At 39.7% G+C, this 26948-nt stretch overlaps 1 protein-coding gene and 1 long non-coding RNA gene across 3 annotated transcripts; one reads left to right on the forward strand and one right to left on the reverse strand.

Moving 5' to 3' along the window:
• The first annotated feature begins 355 nt into the window (after window positions 1-355).
• LOC124259988 (target of rapamycin complex 2 subunit MAPKAP1-like) lies at window positions 356-18508 on the forward strand. 2 transcript variants are annotated; one of them, XM_046694216.1, is made up of 12 exons: window positions 356-428; window positions 3375-3535; window positions 4423-4520; window positions 6293-6409; window positions 7949-8094; window positions 8857-9026; window positions 9227-9400; window positions 9618-9727; window positions 10509-10616; window positions 11008-11142; window positions 13044-13175; window positions 16920-18508. In XM_046694216.1, the coding sequence occupies exons 2-12, from the start codon at window positions 3381-3383 to the stop codon at window positions 17114-17116; spliced, it is 1542 nt and encodes a 513-aa protein (XP_046550172.1). In that variant the 5' UTR covers window positions 356-428; window positions 3375-3380; the 3' UTR covers window positions 17117-18508. The 2 variants fall into 2 exon arrangements, with proteins under 2 accessions (XP_046550172.1, XP_046550171.1); XM_046694215.1 differs by having other exon boundaries at window positions 371-459.
• A 2536-nt stretch (window positions 18509-21044) lies between these two features.
• Window positions 21045-26743, reverse strand: LOC124259974. The gene is made up of 4 exons (XR_006893970.1): window positions 26695-26743; window positions 24446-24563; window positions 21791-21905; window positions 21045-21275 (listed from the first exon to the last, which is right to left on the reverse strand). It is a non-coding gene; the product is annotated as an uncharacterized LOC124259974 (long non-coding RNA).
• Between the last annotated feature and the right edge of the window lie 205 nt (window positions 26744-26948).

Consider the following 26948-nt stretch of genomic DNA (forward strand, 5'->3'; position numbering starts at 1 on the left):
CCCTTGCAAGAAAATTGTCAATTTCTCTCCCGTCAAGAGAGCGGTTGGGTGGCCTAGCGGTTAAAGAGTTCGCTCGCCACGCTGAAGACCCGGGTTCGATGCCCCACATGGGTACAATTTGTGAAGCCCATTTCTGGTGTCCCCCGACGTGATATTGCTGGAATATTGCTAAAAGCGGCGTAAAACCATTGTAAGTCAGTCATCGCTTCCGTCAGACCCCCGCCGTGATGTTGCTGGAATATTGCTAAAAGCGGCGTAAAACCAAACTCAGTCAGTCAGTCCGTCAGACCCGACCCGACTGTAAATAAACCCCCCACGTGCAGTGCTATTTATAGATCTGTGACCCGGAAGTAGACTAGTTCAAGATGGCGGCGAGGAGGATGGTTAGAAGGGAACGAGAATAAGTTTGCCTGATTAATCAAATACAGGTTTGCAGAAGTACTATTTCATAACATTCAGGTTGGAAATTTTTAAAACTTTTATTCTTGATCAGTCTAAGAGCTAGAGTTGAACTGTTTTCATAGCTATTACACTGTTATGTATAAATACGGTACCTTTCACCGTCACCACATCAGCTGTTTGTGTTCGGAGTGTTAGACGGACGGATCGAATATTTACTGTTACGGTAGTTCTGTATCTGTCTGTCAAGACTGAAGAATAGTAGTTGAAGCTAACTGTTGTGAAAGAGCGGCACTATCAGGGACTGGACTGCATGCCACGCTTTGCAGTACATGTTTATAACACCGTAAAACATAGTTCATATGAATAGACTCGTATTCCAGCCAAGGCCTACATCGATCGAGCACACCTTGGTATAGTCCAAAGTCGTCTAGTTATATGCTGGACTACGTAAACCAGGGAAATCTTGTGGTAAACGTGTTATTGTCTTGGAAACGAAGTTTCGACGAAATAATAACCATGATAACAGTCTACCAAGATCTGCTGGCCGCCTTTACCATGTTATGTCCACCGGTCCATTATCCATAGTGTATACCTACTGCTACGACATGTTGTACCCCATTACTTCCAAACGATTAAATTTGTACTTTTTTAAGTACACCAGTTATATCGATTGAAAATGTATTATTTGCCATTGTTATTAACATGTGAACTAGTGGTGGTCCGATTAATTGAAATAATTGAAGATTGGTCGCGAGTGACTAAACGACCAAGAAATCGAACATGTTTTCTCATAATCGAGCTCAACCAATCTTGGAACACTTGTTTGCATCAACAACATTTTTCACAAGGTTGCTTTTGTCTGTGTCATTAAATTTACATTTCATAAGCACAACAAGCTTGTTCCAAGTCATGGTTGAATGTATCTTAAAGAATCCAGGAAATCTGTGTTCCTAACATACTAATAATCCTTTAAATATGCTAATGGATTTTGTTTAATTTGCAAAAAAAAACAAATTACTACATGTTTTTTCTTTCTTTTTTACAAAGACAACAGGAACATTTGATAAATGACGCTAACCAATTATTTTCCATGATTGATCGGTTGTAATGGATCAACCATCAATTATGATATTTTAACCAATTCCCAACACTAATGTGAACATGATAGGGTCGATATAACAGCACAAATAGGGACACCAGAAATGGGCTTTACACATTGTACCCATGTGGGGAATTGAACCCGGGTCTTCGACATGACAAGGAAACGCCTTAACCACTAGGCTACCCCACCGCCCCTTTTTTAACATGAACACAAAAACTTACTGTATTCAAAATGTTCAAAAGTAAAATGCTTTAAAGCAAGACTGTAAATGGCGTCGGAGCAAGAATGTAAATATTCAAATGTTTTGTAGTTAGCATGACAAGACATGATAGGATTTTGGTAAAACATTATGAAGATGTGAATCATACCTATGACATATTAACCAGAGGATGTTCAACGTACAGTACAAGTCGGTTATAGGGCTGGGACGATTCACCGAAGCACCGATACATCACGATACATTTAAGTTTGATACAGCTATCGTATCGTTGACTGGTGTATCGATACTAAACGATACACAACTTTTTTTCAAAACAGTATAAAGTTCTTATCTAGAGAAAAATACGCAAGTATGATAGAATAATGTGCTTGTTTATTACAATAGTGTTATTGTTATACACAAATACCTTGAAATAGATCATTTTAAATCTAAATTCTGTGTCATTCTTTCAAGGTGTATGTATCGTGATAGCAGATACGTATCGTATCGCAGGTAAAATATCGCGATATGTATCGTATCGTGACATAGTGTATCGTCCCAGCCCTAGTCGGTTATAGGTTGCAGTTTTGCAGCTTTTGCCTTATATGCACCGAGTCAGGCACACAAGTCGACAGGGCTCCAGATAATTTTTCAACATCAGGAGTACGTACTCCTTATTTTTTTCAATATAGGAGTACTGGAAAAACTTAAGAGTACATTTAGAGTACTGAATGGAAATTAGTAATCAGTATTCTTGTGTTTCGTTTGGTATAGGCACCACAACATTGCTACTCTTGTGTAAACAGGTCAATAAACAATAAAACAATACCTTTTCATCTAAATACGTCTGTAAATGATTCGTACACCATTGCTGTGGTGCGTATCTGCTACGTTTTCAAAATTATTTCCTATCGTATCGTGCATATTTTTTATCCGTACATACGTCGATACGGCCCTTATCTGGAGCCCTGAGTCTATACATACTTAATAACTTATCAACCTTGTACTAAAGTATGATTGGTTACGTATATACTGTGCCCATGAATATCCAGGTTAGAATTGGTCTTCAGTAACCCATGCTTGTCGTAAACGGCAACTAACGGGATCGGGTGGTCAGACTCGCTGTCTTGGTTGACACATGTCATCATATCCCAATTGCGTAGATCGGTGCTCATGCTGTTGATCACTGGATTGTCTTGTCCAGACTTGATTATTTACAGACCACTGCCTTATAGCTGGAATATTGCTGAGTGCGGTGTTAAACAACAACCAACCAACAAATTTATATACTGATAACAGAGATTGGTGCCTTGGGGTCCTTTTGTTCAATGCCCAGATCAACAACGCCAGCCCCTTATTATCTCTCCATGAGCATTCAGCATGTTCAGACCTTTTTCTCCAATACGATACCTATCTGCATCTCCATAGGATATGTAGCAGTCTGTATTCTCTGTATGAATAAGTGAAGCACTCAGACCGGCATTTCTGTTCATTGTAACAAACTTGAACAATCCTTCACTGTATCTTTCTAAAACTGAAAGAGCCATGTACATTAAAATTACTGGTATGTTGGCTTTGCAACATACAAAAAACTAAAATTAATATTTACTCATGTTAATATATTAAGTTATCTTTTTCATAAAATGACAGTTATTATATCTGATTTTACAGATCACCATGGCGATGATGGATGATGTAGATTTCCTCATCTCGCACATTCGGAACTCCTTTATTACAAGTGATGACACCGGCATGTGTGAGCTGATTATAGAGATGGACGAGGCGGAGCGGCCCAACACTCGAGCAGAATCATTCAGCACATACGCTCACTGGTAAGCAGTATTAGAACTCCACCAGATCTGTGTGACGCCACCAGGGTCATGAAGGGGGGTCAACTTGAATGTCACATCAACAAATTATCTCCCTTGTTATTGACACGGGACACAAAATCATCATCTCCTACAGGTTTATCTACAGTGATGAAAGTGGTAGGTAACAAGCAATGTGGCATATCCGTATATGATTGAATGTTACCAGCATAATAATGTTACTTTAAGGGTCAGCACGGTGGTTATTGTGTTGGGAATTGGTTCAAATCTCATAATTGATGATTGGTTCATTACTACTGATCAATCATCGAAAATAATTGGTTAGCGTCATTTATGAAATTTGTTAATGCACATAAAAATAAGGAAAAAACATGTAGTTCCTTTAGGGGTTTTTTGGCAAAATTTCACATCTCTAAAGGATGACTAGTATGTTGGGAACATAAATTTCTTGGAATCTTAAGATAAATTCAATCATGACTTGAAATGAGCTTGCAGTGCTTGCGAAATGTAACTGACAAAACCAACCATGTGAAAAATATTGTTAATGAAAACAAGTGTTCCAGAATTGTTTGTGTTCGATAAGAAATATGATCGATTGCTTAGTCGTTTAGTCACTACGACCAATCTTCGATTATTTCAATTAATCGGACCACCACTGGGTGGTTATTGTGTTCACCCATCGTGCCAAAGGCCCAGGTTCGATTCCCCACATGAGTGCATTGTGTGAAGCCCATTTCTGGTGTCCCCTTACTGTGATATTGCCGGAATATCGCTAAAAGGGGCTTAAAACCCAGCACATTCACTACTGTTACTTTCGAACCATGGTCAGCCTGACTCAGGTTGAACATGTGTTTATTTCCATGGAGGTCTAATACTGTTGTGTCCTACAGGAACACTTGTGACTCCCCTCCGAGCCCCGTGGACAGCGGCTTGGACACCTCCGATGAGCTGTCTCACTCCTATGACATTCTGCCCGACATGGACTATGGTAAGTATCAGGACTAGTTAGTTCACAGGCTTTTATAAAGAAATCAGTTATGAAAAGTAATCAAATTATATCTTAAATGAGGTATTGTTTGCATTCCACCGAAATACAAACTTCCTAACCATGATTAATAATAATTACAAAATTGGAAGACTTATGTGGCTACAAATTATTAACATTGTTCACATGACATAACATTTAACATAAGCAACAATATACATTCTCAGGGACCCGTGAAAATCCGGGTAATAATTGGTCTTCAGCAACCCATGATTGTCGTAAGAGACGACTAACGAGATCGGGTAGACAGGCCCGCTGACTTGGTTGACACTAGTGCTGGTATTGGCATACAACCTGCGATACGATACTTGACGATATTAAAGTTTATATTGCCAAAGTATTGTGCACTGAAGCTGCGATAGGATACGAATCCCGATATAAGGGTGGCGATATGATACGTATCACGATACTAGAATCTTTAATTCTAACACCAACTGTAAAGCATCTTAAGATCAAAACAAAACCATATTAAAGTATTTGGTCCAATTCCGCCAGCTTTTTTTAATGTTTATTCGGTAACGAGATAATTAAGTTTATATACAGACTTTGTGAATGTTAATAACATGCGATCGCTATGTCTAACACAGTTCTTGAAGCAAGAATTTCCGAGAAAACATTTACGTATGGAGAGAAAATATTTTAATCATCAAACAAAAGTAAGTCTTTTTTCTTGACAGATATCGCAATTTGGCAATATTCAAAGTCAAACATCAATGTATCGTGGACCATTTGAAGTATCGTATCGGGATATACGGCAATGTAAAACTTTATATTGATTCACTGTATCGGGGACCCATGGATCGATGCATATGGATTAATCGTCACACCACTAGTTGATACATGACCCTCGGGGCGCGGTGGGCGAGCATCGGGCGCCAGGCTAGTAATCCAGGGAGCTTGGAGGTGCCGGGATCAAGCCCACCTGTGACCGGGTGTAAAAAACCTTGGAGTCAACTTTGTGTGCAGACTCTTTCAGTGTTGTCACAACCCCTAGTGTACAGTACACAACCCTGTGCACTTAAAAGAACCCACGAATCCGTTGGTAGATGACCAGATAGTGGCCACATGAATATGTGCAAACACCTAGTTGCGGGTATGGCAACGTGCAGTAAACTTGGACAAAGTACTGTGACTATGCGTCCCAGTCCACCCAGCTGTGAATGGGTAATCGTAAGGATGGAAAAGCCACATTAACTCAGTGCGCCTAGTAGGCAGCAAGAGTTATATACTCCCTAGGGAGTTGAGATTGAAAAATATGATGTGCCGTTGTGATGGATATCCAATGATCGAGGGAAAATAAAGCGCCTTTGAGCAGTTGTACTGGATATCGGCACTATACAAATGTTTGTATGTATGTCATCGTATCCAATTTGCAAAAATCGATGCTAATGATGTTGATGACTAGATCATAGATCATCTGGTCCAGGCTCAATTATTCACAGACTGCTACCGTATAGCTGGTATATTGATGTGGCACAAAAATCTGTTTCCCCACACAATCCCTTTGCAGGCTCAGCTAATGTAAGACCTTTGGGTCTACTTGTCCAACTCGACTCGGATGTTTTACTATTAGTTAAAACACGACCTGCTCTGCAGAACTTGATGCATTAATGAATTGAACGAATCTTTCTATATGCAGTTTTAATACTGTGTTACTGAGAGTAGAAGTCAGTTTCTCCCCACTATGGACATTATTCTAGGCTCTGTGCTTGCAGGTGCCCACCGACGCCGCTCCAACACGGCTCAGCGCCTGGAGCGCCTGAAGAAGGAGAAGCGGAACCAGTGTAAGGTGAAGACTATATCATGGAAGGATTCCCAGACAAACTACTCAGGTGAGCACCTTACAACAGTACAAGCCACGACCCTGTTAGTCCCAAACCCTTCATGGATGTCAATATTTGCCCCCAGGTTTTCATAAGAAGTTTCTGGGGTACAGGGGTAGCCTAAAAAGCATTCAGTGAAGACCCAGGCTCGATTCCCCACATGAAGCCCATGTCTGGTGTCCCCCATCGTGATGTTGCTGGAATATTGCTAACAGCGGCGTAAAAACCGAACTCACTCACTCATAAGAATTTCCAAAGTGAATACATGTCCAATAAATAGAAAGAAAGCTTTATCTCTTATTGTATTATCAGGGTGCCATTTTATTTAGTACCTGCACCGAGTGCAACCTGGCTTATTGGTTTGGCTGCACCATCAAAACTTAAGTTGCACCATAAAGTTATGTCACTGGTTCTAATATGTAACATAAATACTTGTATATCAGTATTCATAACAAGTACTCAGTATCGGATACATTCAACAGAACCAGATCCCATGATGATAAATGATGGATGATTCTGTTTCAATTTTGCAGTACCTTTATTTATGAATCTCAATCATATGATTTACTGATTTATGACTGCACAAATATCTATGCTTGTAACAAGTCATGCGGGGAGAAAAGTATTACTTCCACTCACTTTCTTCCCAATTAAAACACGCTGACAGCTATAAAATGTTGGAGGATTTATTGTTACCTGCACCGAGTACAACTTGTTACTGAAGGTAACCTGCACCAGCCATTGTTAACTTGCACCAGTGCAGGTTGTAAATAGCAAAATCACACCCTGATTACTATATTGCTTGTTTATGACTTGAGTTACTTTTCCATGATGCAGGTTTTGGTTTTCACATTTTTATGATGACTGAATTGAAGAAAATTAAGAGTCTGGTGATATTCCAAATTTTGGACAAATGGTGATTGTTTTCTCTCCGTTTGTCTGACAAGGGCATTTCGTTTCAAATCTTTAATATGCCCCTGTAATGATTCCTATTTGGGGTGGCTGTTTATAGCTCAGGGCCTGAAGTGATAAAGATAATTTATCACCATTAGTGGTAACTATCAAGGAGATTTTAACTTTTGCAAAAGTCATGATAGATAGTTAAAAATTATTGTGGTACTCTTGCAATACAGAGGGACCATCTGGAGAATATTTAAGTGCAACCAAAAGTTAAGTCTGGATATTGTCCAGATTGGGGATGTCGGGTAGCCTAATGGTTAAAGTGTTCGCTCATCACACTTGAAGCCCCGGGTAAGATTCCCCACATGGGTACAATGTATGAAGCCCATTTCTAGTGTCACCTGTCATGATATTGCTGGAATATTACTAAAATTGGCGTAAAACCATACTCACTCGTTCAAGTTGTCCAGATTAGCGAGATTCCCAAGAGTAGTGTCCCTTGGTTTCATCATATGCCTGTAGCCTGTCTAAATCTGAACAAAGTTGAAACATGTCTATCAACATGATTAATCTGTGACCACCCATAGACAAATGCAGCATTCAGTATAGTGTTCATGTTAATGTTGGCAATGTCCATCCCTGTACCAGCTGATGACAAGGGGCACCTGTTTGAGAAGAAGGAGGTACCACCACAGGAGCGCACCAGGAAGGGCAGCTTCCTCTCTCAGCAGCTGGACACTCATGGAATGAAGGGAGATAACCCATTCACAGAATATGCCAAGTTTGATGGAAGGGTAGGCGTTATGTTTGTTGTATCTGAAAAGGAAAACACTTTGGTGAACTGAATTTTTAGTGTATAGAGAGAATTCATGTCAATTCATAGATATTTAGCCTTTGTTGATTTTACTGTTTAAGTTGAATTTCTAGTAGATAAAAGGATTTTGTTTGCTGCCTGACACCAATTATTAACTTATCATGATCTAGCTGAATATTGCTTAATGTTGCGTTAAACAGTGAATAAAAAAACAAACCTTAAACCCAGTCATGGGAATTTGAAAGGTCACTGTTTTGATGCAATGTAATATACTCTTAATTCATGTAATCCGATCCACAGCTAACATAGTGTTTGTTTAGTTCAATACATTCTCATCCCTGTAAACCCAGGTTCATGATGCGGAATGTTCAAGTATAGTGGAACACATTAGCAAGATAAGTTCTGGGTCTGGAAATAGCAAAATTATTTGTGGTGTGTACATTAAAAGCATGTTACTAATAGAATTTCCCTCTTTGATGCTCATGCTGTTGATCACTGGATTGTCTGGTCCAGACTCGATTATTTACAGACCGCCCCCATATAGCTGGAATATTGCCGGTTGCGGCATTAAACAACAAACAAACAAATATTTGTGTATATTACATAGAAATAATCATCATGAGTTACCCATCAACAAACCAATAAATAAGAATGCAAACAAAATACAGACATTCTAATTTCAGATTGTCATATATCAAGGACACATCAAGTTATTGAAAGGCTTTCATTTTGAAAATTTCAGGCGAGTGCAGGTATTGCAACCAAAAAAATCGACATTTTCCTTACTATGGCACCAGCAGATAGTAGAGCCTATCCAATGCCAGTGGTTGTCGTGGCAACAGCTAAAGTGGAGGAACTAATTGGTCTGATTTGCTGGCAGTATACACACGAGGCCCGCGAACCCAGGATGATGTGAGAACAAACTTTCTCGTATAACCTCTTTGAATAACTTTTTAGTAATTCTTTGGGGTTAAAAAATTCCGAAAATGTACTAATTACTGACATGCCTGTTTAGCAGAGATGATTTGAATCCTCTGTCTGTCAGATAATATTATGGTTTCTCTTTAACATCTCAAATAGATATGTGTTTGTTACGATGTTGCTGGTTCCAGAGAGGACACTGGTGTCTACTGGCTGCACATCGCTGAGGACGACGGCGAGGTTGACATGGACTTCCCCAGCCTCGACAAACGGGAACCCGTGTCAAAGTTTGGATTCTCAAAGCTGGCATTAGTGGAGAGGGCACCTGCTCACCCAACACCAAAGAAGTCTCTTGTAGTCACAATGTGAGTAAGCAAAGTCACTTATAGTCACAGTGGGAATCCAATTCAGTCATAAGTAGTGGGTTTAAAATTCACATTAAATTAACCCATTGCCCAAGTTATAAGTAGTGAATGCAGTGTTAATTATGTTGATTAAAATTCACATTTAGATTGTAGGCATAAAAACAGTGATCGTTGATAACTATGTTGAAAACCTCTTGTGTATTTTGTATGTTTGTAGAAATGTTCCGAGCCGAGGATTCAACAAGTTCCAAGTCGAAAACATGCATGTTCCTATGAAAGACATCCTCAACAAAGTTCTCAAACGACGCAAAATCAAAGTAAAGCCAGGTAAGGGAGGTACTAAAATGTGAAGCTGTAGAGAAGATACCAAAATGTGAAGTCAGGTTGTGAATAGGGGTGAAACAGTATACCACGGTATTAGTAGAGCTGCAGTATTTTGCCTTGGGTTCGGTATACCATAATGCGATAAAACAAAAACAGTATTTTTGGTTTTTGTACCGCCATTTTTCTATCCAATCATAAAATGACAGTTTTGTTAATTCAAAATAACAAAGATTATGGTTATTGTTTTCCATGCTATTAAAAAATGTAAGCTTTTGCTCACAGGGGCTTGTAATGCTGAAAATGATACGTCCTAGGTCCAACACTCGTTCACTCGTGTATTGTTTTCAGCTATACAAGCCCCTGTGGTTTGGCTTTTGTTGTCAATTTTCTGCATTATGATCATATCTCATATACTGACGGAACCGAAGGCCTTGTACTACAATACGAACCGTCGCGTGGTAAGAGCGTACCGTTTCACCCCTAGTTGTGAAGATATAAGAATGTGAAATCAGGTAGTGAAGATCCAAAATGTGAAGTCAGGTAGTGAAGATACCAAAAGGTGAAGCTGTGTTGAAGATATCAACAGTGTGACGCAGGAGGGAGGCACCAAAATGTGAAGCCATGTAGGGGAAGTACCAAAATGTGATGCCAGGTAGGCAGGCAGGCAGGCAAAATGTGAACTTGGAGCCAGGTGTGCTGTTATACAGATTGTTGGATTTGAGAATCTCTTCTTGAGTCTCAACTCACATGTGGATTGACTGCACCATGTATCTCTGTGTTGCAGGTTTGAGTTACTACCTGGAGAAGCAGAGCGAGCCTGGGTCTGTGATTGATCTCGAGTCCACCCTGGCCGCAACAGACACTATGGAGTTTTGTCTCGTCAGGGAAAACAGTGAGTACAATACCTTGGTAGTATAACCTGTGTTGTTGATCCTGTGCTAAATGTGGTTGTTTGTGTTGTTGATCCTGTGTTGACTGGTTGTTTGTGTTGTTGATCCTGTGCTGACTGTGGTTTGTGTTGTTGATCCTGTGCTGACTGTGGGTGTTTGTGTTGTTGATCCTGTGTTGACTGTGGTTGTTGTGTCCTGTGTTGACTGTGGTTGATCCTGTGTTGACTGTGGTTTATCCTGTGTTGACTGTGGTTTATCCTGTGTTGACTGTGGTTGATCCTGTGTTGACTATGGTTGATCCTGTGTTGACTGGTTTATCCTGTGTTGACTGTGGTTGATCCTGTGTTGACTGTGGCTGCTCCTGTGTTCACCGGTTTTGATCCTGTCTTGTAGGTCAGCGAGGGGACTTAGAAGAGCTGTATCCTGTGGATTCCTCGGACGTGGCAGAGTCTCTGACCAGCCACCAGTACAAGTCCTACATCGTCAACATGGTGCATAAGCTGAGGACCAACACAGAGGTTCAGCTAGGTAATGTTATACCAACACTGACTGGGCTTCTCTCTACCTCTACAGTTAGACATCCAGTCATCATTAGTGTGGGATAAACACTGTAAAGTGTGCCTGTGCAGTAAAGTTGTCATTGTCTTTAAGTTTAACAACATTTTAATGAGTAGAGATCTAGTCATGTTGCTTAACGTTCGTAATAAAGAATACTAGGCTTGAGCAGCTGTAACTGGGATATGGTAATGTGTCCCAATCCACACAGTGTTTGTAATGTTACAACACAACTGTATAGTTTGTAGGTTTGTTACAACCTATGACAACTTTAGAGTTTGTAATAGGTTTACCAATGACGTTTGAGCTATGACAAGTGAGTTGATAGTTTGTCATAGGACTCAGCAATATTCCAGCTATATGTTTGTCATAGGTCTGTAAAATCATAGGTTTACAAATGACGAGAGTCTGGACCAGACAATCCAGTGATCAACAGCATGAACATGTATAGTTTGTCAAGTAGGGAACCAAATGACATGTGTCAACCAAGTCAGTCCATAGGTTTACAAAATGACCAGCTATGACAGTCCCGTAGGCTTTACAAATAGCTATACGCATAGGCTTTTACACAAGCAGTCAGCCTTTATGACAACAAAATGGGTATAGCTGAAGACCTATTCTACCCGGATCTTCACGGTATAATTACGTCATAGAGCTATGACAACTGTAGAGCTATGACAAGTGTATAGTTTGTCATAGGTTTACAAATGACGTAGAGCTATGACAAGTGTATAGTTTGTCATAGGTTTACAAATGACATAGAGCTATGACAAGTGTATAGTTTGTCATAGGTTTACAAATGACGTAGAGCTATTACAAGTTTATAGTTTGTCATAGGTTTACAAATGACGTAGAGCTATGACAAGTGTATAGTTTGTCATAGGTTTACAAATGACGTAGAGCTATTACAAGTTTATAGTTTGTCATAGGTTTACAAATGACGTAGAGCTATGAACGCTTTACGGATCAGGTCCTCATGATAAGTCAGTTTTAGCATGGAAACAGTTTAATTTTTGCAGCGTCCTTAAAGCAAATTTTAGACAATGGACAGTAACGATTTACAGGGCTACAGATAAGGGGCGTACAGGCGTAATGTACGCCTCAAAATCAATTAAGTACGACATAATATAAGATTTAAAGCGTATCGTGAACGCACATAAATACCTTTGTACGTCTAACATTTAATTTCCGTGAGTATCGTGCAAATGGAAATCTATTTCGGATAAATACTTGTCAAGTTTCTTTTGCAAAACACGATTTTACACATGAGGAAACCCCGACAGTAGGAATCCCTTGCGTTGCCATGCAACGATATGCGTCACTATTTTTCGATTGGCTAAAAACTACACTGTTCCTATTTATATCCAGTCGGACCTGACATTTCACGCATCACACGGTTGCTCAGTTATTTCTCACGCGTCTTCAAATACAAATACATGGTTGGAAATAGTGATCGATGAATCGTCCAGACAAACCACATCACCAACTCGCTCACACAAAAACATGTCAGTACTCCTTCAAAATTCTCAGTACACCTCCACTTGCAATATGATGTGTAAGTACACTCGCACCCCCAAAAGTTATCTGGAGCCCTGGTTTATGGGGAACGTTTTTCAGTATGTCATTAATGTTCTTTTCCCTCAATGTTAACTTGATAGCTTAATTCAAGACATTTACAAATTATTGTGCACCATAGTATCATTCAAATGAGATCTATTACTTTGATATGATTCCACGCTATGTTAACATCAATTCAGCCAAAGAAACTTGCTTCACAACAGATGTGATTTCAATATGATTGCTGCACCCCCATGTCAGTCAAGCTCACAATAAATGTGTATGTCACTGCAGTTGTCTCCCTTTGTTGCCTCCAGGTGTTAGTGGTGAGAAGGTGGAAATAGACCCAGTCACCAACAAGGGCACAGGGAGGCTGTTCAAGCAGAAGGCTGTTACTTATGATGCTGACACTATTGCCGACTGTGATATTGTGGAAAATAGGTCTAATGGTAAGTATATTAGCATGTCATCATATGTGAGTGCATGGGAGCTCATGATGACAACCCCTTGAGTCATTCGTCACCACTCGCCCCTTTCTGTAACCTCAAAGGAGACTCGTCCCCCACTCGATACTTGTTATGTGCGAAAATACGACAAACCAATCAGAACGCGCGTAAATGAGCGCTGTGCTTTGATAAAAATAATCCCGAGTACTTAAATCGTTTATGGCATTATGCCATTGTTTAAAGAATCATGAAAAATATATATCGTCATATTGAAAGTATAAATGATGTAGCTAAAAGGATTTTGCTGGCTATTATGAAGTTTTTAATAAGAATCATGCGATTGACGGTGAGAGATTCAAATACACGCACATGCGTTTGTTGACATAACAGCTCTCATGGGTCCAACTGAGTGTATTTCTGACGAGCTTGCGGGCTTGTTATGGAGATTGTACGTGCGCTTCGACCAATTTTCAAAACAATAATATCGTATTTGTATGTAACTAATCAAACTTAATCTTTAACATTGGGCTTATATTTCATAGCTCTGGGGATATTTTAGTCTGACTGTTTTTGGTCATTCATATTGTTTTCAGCGAATTCATTTGAAATTCCACCTGGGGTGCAAGGTTACACAAATGTTCAGTTTGAGAAATATTTCAAAGTCATTTTTGAGTATCTGCTTTGGGATTTAATGTAGCTAAAAAAATATTATTTTATTTGTATATTCAATAAAACAATTCCCATTCGTGATTATTAAACCTTATTTAGAAAATTGGAAATATAAGGTGAACAGCTGGTAATAATTACATAAGAATATGTCTTTCACAAATATGTTTTTCTCCTTCTTTTAGTTGTATCAAAGAGGTTTAATTCTTTAACATAGATAAGAAAAAAACAACAGAACAACAACCTAGCAATGTACATGTACTTCGGTGATGTTAAGAAACATTGGAATCAAACGGATAGAGTTATCGTTCTTGTTTAAAGTAGTTCTGATGTTCATGCGCCAATATGAAATCCTTCGAGAGGGGCACGAGTCGCTATTCGGCTTGTCCTGGAATAACACGAGTGGGTCACGAATGCCCCATGATTGTCTTGTCCAGACTCGAATATATAGATCAAATGTCATACAACTGGAAGTTTACTGCGCAGAAGATGCAATGAGAGGGTCTTAATGACAAGAGTGAATGAGTTTAGTTTTTATGCCACACTCAGCAATATTTCAGCTATATGGCGCCGTTTTGTAAATAATCGAGTCTGGACCAGACATTCCAGTGATCAACAGCATGAGCATCGATCTGCGCAATTGGGAACCGATGACATGTGTCAACCAAGTCAGCGAACCTGACCACCCGATCCCGTTAGTCGCCTCTTACAACAAGCATAGTCACCTTTTGTGGCAAGCATGGGTTGCTGAAGACATATTCTACCCCGGATCTTCACGGGTCCTTAATGACAAGATGTTATTTTTTGTCAGCCATTATGTTTTAACATAATGGTGAAAATAGTGAGTGGGTGAGCTTAGTTTTACGCCACTTTAAGTAATATTCCAGCAATATCATGGCATAGAACACCAGAAATGGGCTCCACACATTGTACCCATGTGGGGAATCAAATCTGGGTCTTAGGCATGACAAGCAAACACTTAAGCCACAAGGCTACCCCTGAGCCCTGGTGAAAATAAGAAATGTCATTAAGTGGAGGCAATTATGGCTTTTGTGGCATTTACTCTTTAAGATTTTGATGACGTAACATGGTCTTTTTGCCTAAGCCTAGTGATATTACATTTAAGCGTCGCTTTCTTTCCTTTGGACCAGACTTTGTGACATTTATTTCTGCTTGTCACCACTCTGATACCTAGGGATCTTGGTCATATCAGTCACTGTATTGTCCAGTCCACACACTATGTGCAGGCCACTGGCATACAGCTGGGATTTTGCTGAGATGGGCTAAAGCACACACACAAAGTGTACCTGACCAACCGTGGAAGGTGTATTGATGACAACTTCCCTCCATCCTATTAAGGTGTTCAAGTTCAGTTTGAACTGGATTGATATTATGAACATTAATTGTCAGTGATTCCAGGATTTGACGAGCTGACCAGCAAACATTTTTACCATCATGTTTTCTTAAATTGAAAATAAGGCCATGTCCAGGGGCTCCTTTCATGAAGCAACCTTTACTAAGGTTAACCTTAACTCCCATTCTTTAACATTGCACTAAGGTTACCTTAGTGACTTACGATCACCTTAGTGCTTTGTGAAAGGAGCCCCAGTACTAACTTCTGTTTCTTAATTGGCTGACAATAGACAATGATGGAAAGTGCGAGGTTTGTGTTGCAGTTTCATGCTGAACAACGGAACTCAGAGGCGGATACAGCTTTTTGAGAATAGGGGGATGCACAGTTCATTTTCACCTGTTAAAGTTTTAATGGTCATTTAATAAACTTTCTGGATCCGCCTATGCAACTGATTTTGTATTGTCAGCACTTTTTTGTGTTAATGCTTAAATATGTCTTTGAAGCTATTGTTGTTGATTTTTTTATTTGTAAGAATTGACTTCAACAGGTTTTTTTACATTTTTGCATGTCCAGAGCTGCAGATAAATTTTTGGGTCATTGAGTTATGTACTCCCGTGTGTTCATCTCAATTGGGTATCCTAATTGTCCTTTGAGTAACCAAATAAATTGTACCCACCTCACTCAAACTCAATTGGGTATTTTGCTATTTTCCATTAATTTTAATCTATAAGAAAGTTTAAATGTTAATGTTTGTTATTTATATTTATTCTGTAATATGAGAAACTGTAAGAAAGACTCCAAGTTGCCAAGTTCCTGAAATAGAACCTCTCAATATACCTCAGTTATTTTATCAATCCACCGGTACGAAAGCTAAGATTTGAAATTTTTGTGTGTACGCATGTAAGATCACATTTATTGAGTTTTTACAAAATTTCAAGCGTACTTGTACACAATAGACTTAATAGGAATTGAGTTTTCCCATAAATATTTGCGTAATGTACGCAGATACGCAGCTTATCTGTACCTCTGCAATGTCAATATCACTATATGCCACACAGGACACTGTGCCCGCCTGATGTACATTTAGACCTATATAAATGCAAGAATGCATAGCAGTCACTTATTAAAGAGGGGGTGGAGGGGTAGCCTAGTCATGAAAGAGTTACCTTGTCATTCGGAAGGTTTGATTCCTAACATGGGTACAGTTTGTGAAGCCCATTTCTGGTGTTCCCCTCATGGTGATACTTGAATATTGGTGAAAGCGGCATAAAATAAAACTCACTCATTATATATTACTAGGGGTGGGTATTGCAGAGAATTTTCATATTGCGGTATATTGCAATGCAAAAGCATGTATTTCAATACGTATTACAATATATTGCATGAAGTATTTTTAAACAAAAAACTACTTATAATCGAGTTAATTCTTGATTTATAGAGCAAAAACACAACAAAATCACTAGGCTTGATTAAGCTTTAATAACAACTTTTAATCATGATAAAATAAAAATGTGAATAATATTTGGCACAAATGAAACAAGGACATATCCGAAGATTTCCGAGTGTTACGAAGTTTTCCGAATGCAAGTCAAAATACCAGTTTTCGATCAGCGTATCGCAATACGTATCGTTTTCATGTCTGAACCGGTAAATACCAGTAAACCGGTTACATTGCGCAGCCCTATGTATTACATATATGTTCTATTGACGAGATGTTCTGTTTGTAGGCAAGTGCGTGTTTCGGATGATGTACCAGACCAATCATGACTACAAGCATCATGACTTCGAGGTGGAAGAGGAGGTGGCCAGTGAAATTGTTCAGAAAATAAACAACATTCTCGAGCTGAGGCTTAGTCAAACACGTAAAGACTTTGTGGCAATCAGAGACAGGAAGAGGAAGCGAGACTCACTCAGATACAGTTGATACTGGGAGCTGGACGATAGACAGGCAACATGCTGACTCATCATCTCATGGAGGACCAATTGTAACCTTTGAGATAATGATTTTCTTATTAGACCTCGGATATGTATCTAACATACTGCTAGTCATTTTACAGGCGTTACAAGGTCACAGTTAGAAACATCCACTGATTTATTCTGTTGCTGAAGGGATATTTTTGGAAGCACTTCGCATGTAACCACACAACTCTGGATGACATGATCTTCTAGTATATTTGACATATAACATTTCGTAAAATAGTTAGTTCTCATTTTGCACACTTTTATACAGTAAATGGGAACTGTTAAAAAATCTACAAAAGTGTTGATAAATGCTGATTCTGAACTGTCAAAACAGAATTAAAATAGTGAGTGGTTCTAAGGTTCTAAATGAAAATATAAGGTATCATTTCCATCGTGTGGTTGCCTCAGACCTCAAGACATGGTATGTTTATCTTTATTCTCAGGGCAGAGGGGTAGCCTAGTGGTCTAAGCATTCCCTTTCATGCTGAAGACCCTGGTTCGATTCCCAACATGGGTACAATGTGTGAAGCCCATTTCTGGTGTCCCCCGCCATGATATTGGTGGAATATTGCTAAAAGCGGCATAAAACCATACTCACTCACTCATTCTCAAATTTCCTTGATGTCCAGGGTTCACATTTCAGTAAATCTACAGTAAACAATCTCAAAGTAAGCACCCTTGATTGTCATTAACATTTTCGCGACCAGTCAGACTTCAAAATAAGGAAAATGGGAAATGACTCACTTTTAATAGACACAAAGACATCCTTTCTGTTAAAAAAGAAAGACTTTTTCATGCTGGTCTGTTTTTCAAATTGAATTTCTGGCCAACAATATTGTAAACATGTTGATGTCACTGACCTGTGTTCTAACACAGTCTAAGTAAACTTAGGCTCAGTATTATTCGTTACACTGCTATACTAACAAAACCTTGGAAGGTAGACGGTCGCGTCAGGTAACCTTTGAGCGACCTATGACCGTCCAATCAAACGCGAGACGTCCGAACGTCTTTAACCAGTCAGACATCAGCTACTATTTAGGGTTCGTCGGGACTTACAAAATGTATTTTCTCTTCCCCGGTCGCCAGCACTGATCTCGCAACAAATGAAAACCCGCATAAAACATAGATATAAGACCTGCAGAATGTACGCTTTTGGGTTTCTGTTGACGTGGTTATCATTAGCTAATATTTCCGCAAGCTGACATCCTTGAATACTGACAAAAGCTATTTTCAGCAAGTGTTTACTCACTGTTGCGTGCTTCATGTGCATCACTCGGAAGCGATCGTACGTAAAATACGAGTGTAGCATTCGGAATCGTTCGGGTAGAAAACTTTTTTCGAGGTAAAAGTTCAAAAGGTATGTGCGAATGTCAACTTTCGCGATTTGGTAAGCTGTGTTCTGATTGGTCAATTGAAAAGGTTACCTGATGCGACCTTCCACAAGGTTTTGTTAGACTCAGTATAACAGTGTAACGAATAATACTGAGCCTAAGACTGTGTTCTAACTCACATTCTTATTGAAGTTCTTGAAAGGCAACATGAATATATGACACGTTTTTTGGATAACAACTTCTTTTTATTCTTTCTACGACGTTCAGAGCTAATATTCTTGCTCCTAGCGAATAAGTATCGAAACGTCACATACCTGCTTGATGATGATACAAGAATCTGTATCGAATTCTACGAATGATTCATATGATGAAGGAATGACCTGAATAAAGACATAATTCATCCATAAAGTTTGTCCTTAAGGATGGGTAATTTGAGATCGGAGAACCACTAATTTGATCAAGCCGTTAAATTCTTTTCATTGTAATGTTAGACCAGGAGATATGGAGGCTGAATACTCTGTGACAGTTGCTGGAAGTAATTTTGTGGGTAATCTGAGCACATGCTATACTGTATGGACCAGGGCTGTGTTTGAAATGTTATATTATATTGAGATATTTCGTTTCAGAATGCCTTTCATTTTTAAACAGTGATGTTTCATGCTAACATGAACATCTACTTAATGGATGTGACTTTGGTATATAGCAAAATATATATTGAAAATGTCTTTGTGTGATGTGTGTCCTGTGAAATAAATACATCTGTGATTACAGTTACCCCAGTAATGTTGTTATTCACCATCCTCGGTTATCCAGGTGTATTATGATAGTGGGATAGCTTCGAGGTTAAAGTGTTCGCTCGTCACACTGAAGACCCAGGTTCGATTCCCTACATGGCTACACTGTGTGAAGTCCATTTGTGGTGTTCTCCCAGTGATATTGCTGGAATATTGCTAAAAGCTGTGTAAAACCATACTCACTCACTCACTCAAACAGTAAATACCCTTGACCCATATTGCCACCAAAAGTTGACTTAGATGTGATGAGGAGGTTCAAGTTTCTTACCAGGAATGCATTTATATTCTATGTGCCATTCACACTGCACACAATACGAAGTGGCAGTTATTGGGCACATCACAAAGTGACCAAGAATGTTAGAAATTCTACATATTTTGGGGGACTTTTTATTAAATTGTGTGCTCAGTCTTCTCTTTAAAAAGAAATAAACAATACCTAGTATTCATTGTTTCTTCATTATAGGATGGTGATGCAATACACTTGATAGAGATATGATAAATGTACACTACATTCTTGGGGAGCACGACTAGACCAGTCCTGTAAGGTGCGGCAGTTCGCTGTGCGGAGTTGCGTCCCTTGAGCACACCAGACACCTATGATCATGGGTTTGAATCCTGGAAGGCCCTGATCCCCGTTTAACTTAAATGCTAAACGACTGCGCCCTACATCGCTGCGGGCTTTCGTCCCCCCATAAAACTGACATTGTGCAAAGCAAGTGGAATATTGTTCTAAGTGGGTGGAACCAAACTGACTCATTCTTTTTGATTTCCGTGACATTTACGTAGATAAATTCTCTCTGATGTTGAAAAGTGTCAACTGTTTTATAGTCGGTGAAAAGGAGACCGAATAACGCCTTTCTTTATGTTTACTAATATGAAACCCTTATATTACAGCGCTAGTTAGCTAGTTGTTAACTTCACCGAAATCCTGGTATCACACCCCACACCCACACCCACACCCACACCCACACCCACACCCACACCCACACCCACACCCACACCCACACACCCACACCTACACCCATACCAACACCCTTCCAAGGCAATAAGTTGGACTTGTTCAGTTGAAGGAAGCTTTCTTTTCTGAAGCATAACTCACAAACATCTCTCAGGAACCTTTCATATTCTCATTGACCCGAGAATATCCGGGTTAGAATTGATCTTCAGTAACCCATGCTTGTCGTGAGAAGCGACTAACGGGATCGGGTGGTCAGGCTCGCTGGCTTGGTTGACACGTCATCGGTTCCCAATTGCGCAAATCGATGCTCATGCTGTTGATCACTGGATTGTCTGGTCCAGACTTCATTATTTACAGACCGCCATCATAGCTTGAATATTGCTGAGTGCGGCGTAAAACTAAACTCACTCACTCATATTCTCATTGGGCATGTCTTGAACTGGTGCATTTTGTAAAACAAGAATATTGATTTTCTTTACAAACGGCTGGTGTGGATTAATGTGATATCTGTCTACCACAGTGAAGATCAGAGTGATTGTATGAAACAAACGCGTCACCATAACCAGTTCACGAGACCTGTTATTATCCGTGAGTGAATGCCTTGTTCGAATCGGTACATGGCCAACTGGAATGGACTTGGCTCAAGGACGCTGGTGATTCAGACACTGACAGCGCGGAGTGGTGCTCATAACATCAATCACTGGTTCGTCTGGTCCAGACACATATACATGTCCCCGTCGAATAGCCTGAGAGCAGCTGATTGTGGTGTTAAACAAAGAAAAGAAGGGTACAAATAGACAAAATCAATCGCCATAAACGTAAGTTTATTTGAAGTATCAGCATCATGACCACAGGACCAACCAGCTGGGTGCCTCATGTCTATCTGAAGACTTGGCGCTCAATCCTTGCAACCAGCTGGGTGCCTCATGTCTATCTGTCTTGGCCGCTCAATCCTTGCATAGTAGTCGATCCACTATGGAAGTAGTCTCTCTCACCAGTGTATTGCAGTCAAGTGTGATAACCGTACACATCAATGTCCTGGAATATAGGCAAGTATACCATCAGGTTATTGTTTAGAGAGACTGTGATTTCTTCAATTCAGGGACGGTTGGTCAGTCCGTGTGCTTGTGTCTTCGTGCGTGCGTGCGTCTTTACGTAATGCAGCCGAGATCAGGACTGACTGACTGACTGACTGAGTTTGGTTTTACGCCGCTTTTAGCAATATTCCAGCAACATCACGGCGGGGGACACCAGAAATGGGCTTCACACATTGTGCCCATGTGGGGATTCGAACCCGGGTCTTCGGCGTGACGAGCCAACGCTTTAACCATTAGGCTACCCCACCGCCCCATCCGAGATCAGGAAATCCCGAGACGCCTGAGCAATAATCTAAGCAACAAGCATACCTTGAAATGCATCGACTGATTCTGACCTCACTGCACCTTTATCGTCTCCCGACACTCATAGTCCACAAGGGCTGCCGTGGTCATCATAGTCACGTCCAGGCGATGCAGGACAGAGATTTAATGCTAACAGCGCTGTGGAAAACTTACTGTGAAATACACGCGTTGATTCCACCGTCAATACACGTGAGCGTCACCCCGCAGTCCTTGGCCTCATACGTCATCTGATGTCCGATCCCACGGTTCATCACGTCGCATTGGTTACCTGGAACACATAATACACTGTTTCTGGGAACTGAACTTTATTTACACTCAGGCCACTATCAGCGGGGTGTCCTCCCATTACACAGACAGGCAGTTCGCAGACGCCTTAAAACAACATTTACGATTCAATGAACGGATTAGCTACTACCTGTTACCTATACATTATAATGGAATAGTCCAAATAAAAACGCATGAACAAAGTGAAGCTATATTTACTTTGAAAGATAGCCGAAAAGACACTCATTCGAATTTTTATTGCTGCAATATGAAAACAGTTGATTTTCATAAACATGTCGGTTTAACCTTCTCGTCAAAAGGGAGTTGGCATCATCATACTGAAAACATTGTCAAAAAATATCTGAAATGACTGGAGTATTTCCTACTAAACACCAGTTTTTATTCAGGATTTACTCCCACCTACAGTAGGCAACCGGACAAGCTATGAGTTAAGAAACTCTGATACAGTACAACCAGAAATTATTGAGAATTGAAATATTGTAATTTTTTTTTTTTTTTCACTCATTACTCACGTATTAAATGTGAATATTAGCAGAACATAACTCCAGATTCAAAGACAGGTGAACAGTTAGTATTTTGTCAAGTCACCATGGGCAGCAATGCAGGCTTCAATGCGGCGGGGCATACTACTGATCAAAGAAGTTAGAAAACCGTGGTTCATGCTGTCCCAGTATCGGACCACCTCTTCTTTCATATCAGCAATGTTTGTCAGATTTTTCTTATTGACACTTTCCTTCATAAGTCCCCAAACATTTTCTATTGGATTTAGGTCAGGGCTATAGCTTGGCCAATCTAATAATGTCATATTTTGGGTCCGAAACCAGGCCTGTGAATGCTTTGAACGATGTTTTGGGTCGTTGTCCTACTGGAAAATCCAAGAACACGTGAGCAGATGGAAGTAAATGTCCCTCGAGAATATCTGTGTACCGCTCACTGTTCATATTCCCTTCAAATACACAGAGGGGCATTGCCCCTAACACAGATATGCCACCCCACACGTTAAATTTCGGACTGTACTTTGGGCGCTGATACAAAGGTTTTTCAGTTTGTTTGGTCCAGAATTTCAGTGTATTAGGAAACAGCCTCACAGAACTTTCATCTGAGAAAATCACATTGTCCCTGTTAAAATTTCTATGCTGTAAGCACCAGTTCAACCTTCGCTCCTTTTGTTCAGGTGTCATGATCGGTGATGGAATTCCTCGACTTTTCTGTCAACTCATTGCATGCAGCTCAGTTCTAATTGTCTCCTTACAGACAGCCACAGTTCCTCTATCAATCATATCCAGCCTTAAGTTTTCTAAACTCCTTCGTTTGTTTTTAGAAAGAAGAATACCAAGCCGCCTCCTGTCACCGACAGTCAATCCTCTGGGCCTATCTGCGCCTCCCTGGTGCTCAATGCCATATCCAGTTGCAATATTTTTCAAAACTCGATAAACAGTGGACAAAGGGATGCCTGTTCTACTTGAAATCACTTTAGCTGAACTGATGTCCTTGTTATAATACTCTAAAATCAACTTCCTCTTCTCTAAATCATCCATACTGAGGATCATTGAAAATGTCGTCTGCTAGCAAGTAAACAAAGGGGGATAACTCTTCACAAACTAATGAAAAAAGAATTAACGGAGTTGTCTCTCTTGAATGAAACCAAGCACTTGATAGCTGGTCAAGGTTGTTTATACTAGAAATCCAATTAAACATATTCCCAAAATTCTCAATATTTCTGGTCACACTATAATTTCTGACTCGCCCTACTCTTCTCACTAGACCAGTGGACGGTTCCATTATACCCGTAGGTGTTGCCCTAATTAACTTTCTAGTTCAGTGTCTGTCAAATGGGTGTCTGTCAAATGGGTGTCTGTCAAATAGGTGTCTGTCAAATGGGAGAGAACCATCAGCGGCATTAGAGGTTCAACATTTACAAGATATAGGGTGTACAACAATATTCAGTTGTGAAACGTGTTTGTGTTTGTGACATACAGGTTTTAACACATTGTGGATAAAGTTCGTAGTTTTCGACTAATGAAAATTAATTTCATTTCAGTATAAATTGTTTTGTGAATCAACTGTTTTCTCTCATTTTCGAAAACTTGAGAGATAAATCAATTTCAAATTATAAATCTACGTTTAAGTAAAAGTTGTGAATTTTTGTGATCCTCAGCAAAGTGTGAGTAGTATTTTACCCACGAAGTGGTAAACAGATCTGTCGACGTGTACCATCTCCAGTTATATGGGTTTTGGTCTTTAACATCGTACTCGACAATATGACGCCTGTAAATAAGGTCGAGTCAGGACCATCGAATCCAGTGCATGAGCACCGATCTACTCAATTGGGAACCGATGGCATGCATTAGACAAGTCAGCGAGCCTGACCACCCGATCCCGTTAGTCGCCACTTACGACAAGCATGGGTTGCTGAAGACCAATATCTAACCCGGATCTTCATGGGTCCTCATAATGATACAAACGTACTCAGGACGAAACTTTGACAGTTTGAACATGGACATACATATACAATGCAATTACCGTTAACTTTCACTCTCATCCCCGATATGAGGCAATATCGTGAGTACGACGTGACGACGCACCACAGACACGTCAAGAGGAGACAACTCAGAATGTTCATCTTCACGGATCAGAGTCTCTGAAGTAAAAAGACAACCAGATCAGGAACAATTACACTCTTCAAAAAAAGAAACGAATAGGTAATTTTGAGAATATTGGTCTCATGTAGCTGCGAAAAACACAATACAAATATATTATTTCTTCCAAAAGCGTAACCGGTAACCGGTACTTACCGGTTATCTGATATATACATTATCTTGCACCAATATGTGAAAGTAATTATGAATTGGCTGTATCTACAATATTCACCAACATCAGATATACGAGAGATATACGTTACATACTCATAACGTACAGCTTCTGTTTTATCTACACCATACCTTGTATAGCAATACTGGGAAAACATATCCAATATTTTGGACACTTTTCAAATGTTTGGGTTAAAAGACTGCCAAAAATTCATTAAGCCGAAAAGAACTGGATTACCACTCACAACTTGCAAATATAGCATCTAAATACTTCTATGGCGAAACACGTAACTATATGCCACCATTTTTTATGTTTACAATATAAATCTTTTGTGAAAACTAGAATTTTGGTTTAACCTAAATTTACAGTTAAACAGCAATCTTTTAGAAAATTATTTTACGACGTTGCTGTAGACCAGAGATCGTTTAAAAAAACAAACAGTACATGATCTGTAGTATGAGAACTGACAGGAAGGTTCAAGATTTCCGGGTTTCAAATTCATTGTCACTTGGTTGAATAATAATGGACTTAATACGCGTCCCTGTCGAACCCAGAATGATCGCATGTAAATGGGTACAATGAAACCGAATTATTCACTATGAATCAGGAAAATAGTCTCCTCAAACACTACGCTGCAAAGATCTCAATATAAGGAACCGAAAGGACCAATGTATTTTTAAATAACTCCAGTTCTGTCATTTATTCCGAGATATTTATTGAGTGAGTGAGTTTGGTTGAAAGCCGTTTTGAACAGTATTCCTTGTATACCACGGTGTTCACCACTTAGATGATGCCCACGAGGTTGGGAGTGGTGTTTGCAGACTTGAAATATAAAAACAGCCATAGGCGGTTAGATCCCTTCTACAGTGGACTTTCTATAATCCGGCACTCACTGAGACCGGGAAAAAATGTCGGATTATACAGAGTGTCGGATAATTCAGTGTCTCCTTGCTTGAATACTTTTCAAACAGTACCATCCATTGTAATTGGCTTATATCATGAAATTAATGTTTAATATCTATTTTCTTGGTAAAAACAAGGGTAAAAACAAATCCACCTGATTGTATCAAGGACTGGTATAGACTTGCAAAGTCCAGCTGTCTTGTGACAGATAATTCAATGTTTAAATGATGATAATATAGAAGAACGCTGCCGGGATCCCCAACATATGTCGGAATTCACAGGTTGTGGGATAATTCAGATGTCGGATTATACAGTGTCCACTGTAATTAATCATTAACGTATTCCTAGTAATATATTTTAGGACACCGTATTTCTAACATCTACCTAAACTGAACGATCTTCTTCAAGAAAAACGCATTTTGTATCATTGTAGGCTGAGAAATAAGGTTTCACAGATTTTCTGCCGACATATTGTATCGGTAGTAATGAAAACTGTTATAGATCTGTTATATGCATATGTTATAGATAATACTTTATCACAAAGCAATAGTCATGACCCCTAACTTATATTGTTCAGGGCCCCATTTCACAAAGCTCTCGTAAGCCTAAGATCTCGTAACTTTTCTCGTAGCATTCGTACCTCATATGTTACAGTATAGGAGGTACGAATGTTACGATAAAAGTTACGAGATCTTAGGCTTACGAAAGCTTTGTGAAACGGGCCCCAGCATAGTATCAAGGTCACGATCCACAAAGCGTTCGTAACGTTACGACCTGTCGTAACTGTATAGTTTATCAAAACCTTAAGAATGTCGTAGCGCTACGACCTGTCGTAACTGTATAGTTTATCAAAACCTTAAGGATGTCGTAGCGCAATGAATGTTTTGTGAATCGGGACCCAGCTCTTTAAACCAATCATGAAATGTCATAAAAAGAATCTGGGTATAAAACCCTTGAAAGAGATTAAGACATAGGGAGCCGACGAAGTATTTGTTTGCAGTACTGAAATGGAACAATCTCATCATGAGTGTACGTTCAATAGGAATGTATGTACCAACCTCCAGTTGCTGTGTGACACTCGGGCTCCCTGGAACAACTGCAGTGAAGGAGTTACTCCATGTGGAGTTGATGAGCTGTTAGAGCCAGGTGGGTGTGTTTACTCCAATAATCCATACATTGATTTGTCTCAAGTGTGACTCTTTTAAATACCTGTTTTTATTTACAACGTACATTTGACTTCAACACGAGGCATCTGTTTATGATATTGTGGTTCTGGTCTGTTCTGGGCTGCCATGTTAGCTCTGATATGTTG

Source organism: Haliotis rubra, unplaced genomic scaffold, assembly GCF_003918875.1.
Source record: "Haliotis rubra isolate DU_JTF1 unplaced genomic scaffold, ASM391887v1 Scf746, whole genome shotgun sequence".
Taxonomy (NCBI): domain Eukaryota; kingdom Metazoa; phylum Mollusca; class Gastropoda; order Lepetellida; family Haliotidae; genus Haliotis; species Haliotis rubra.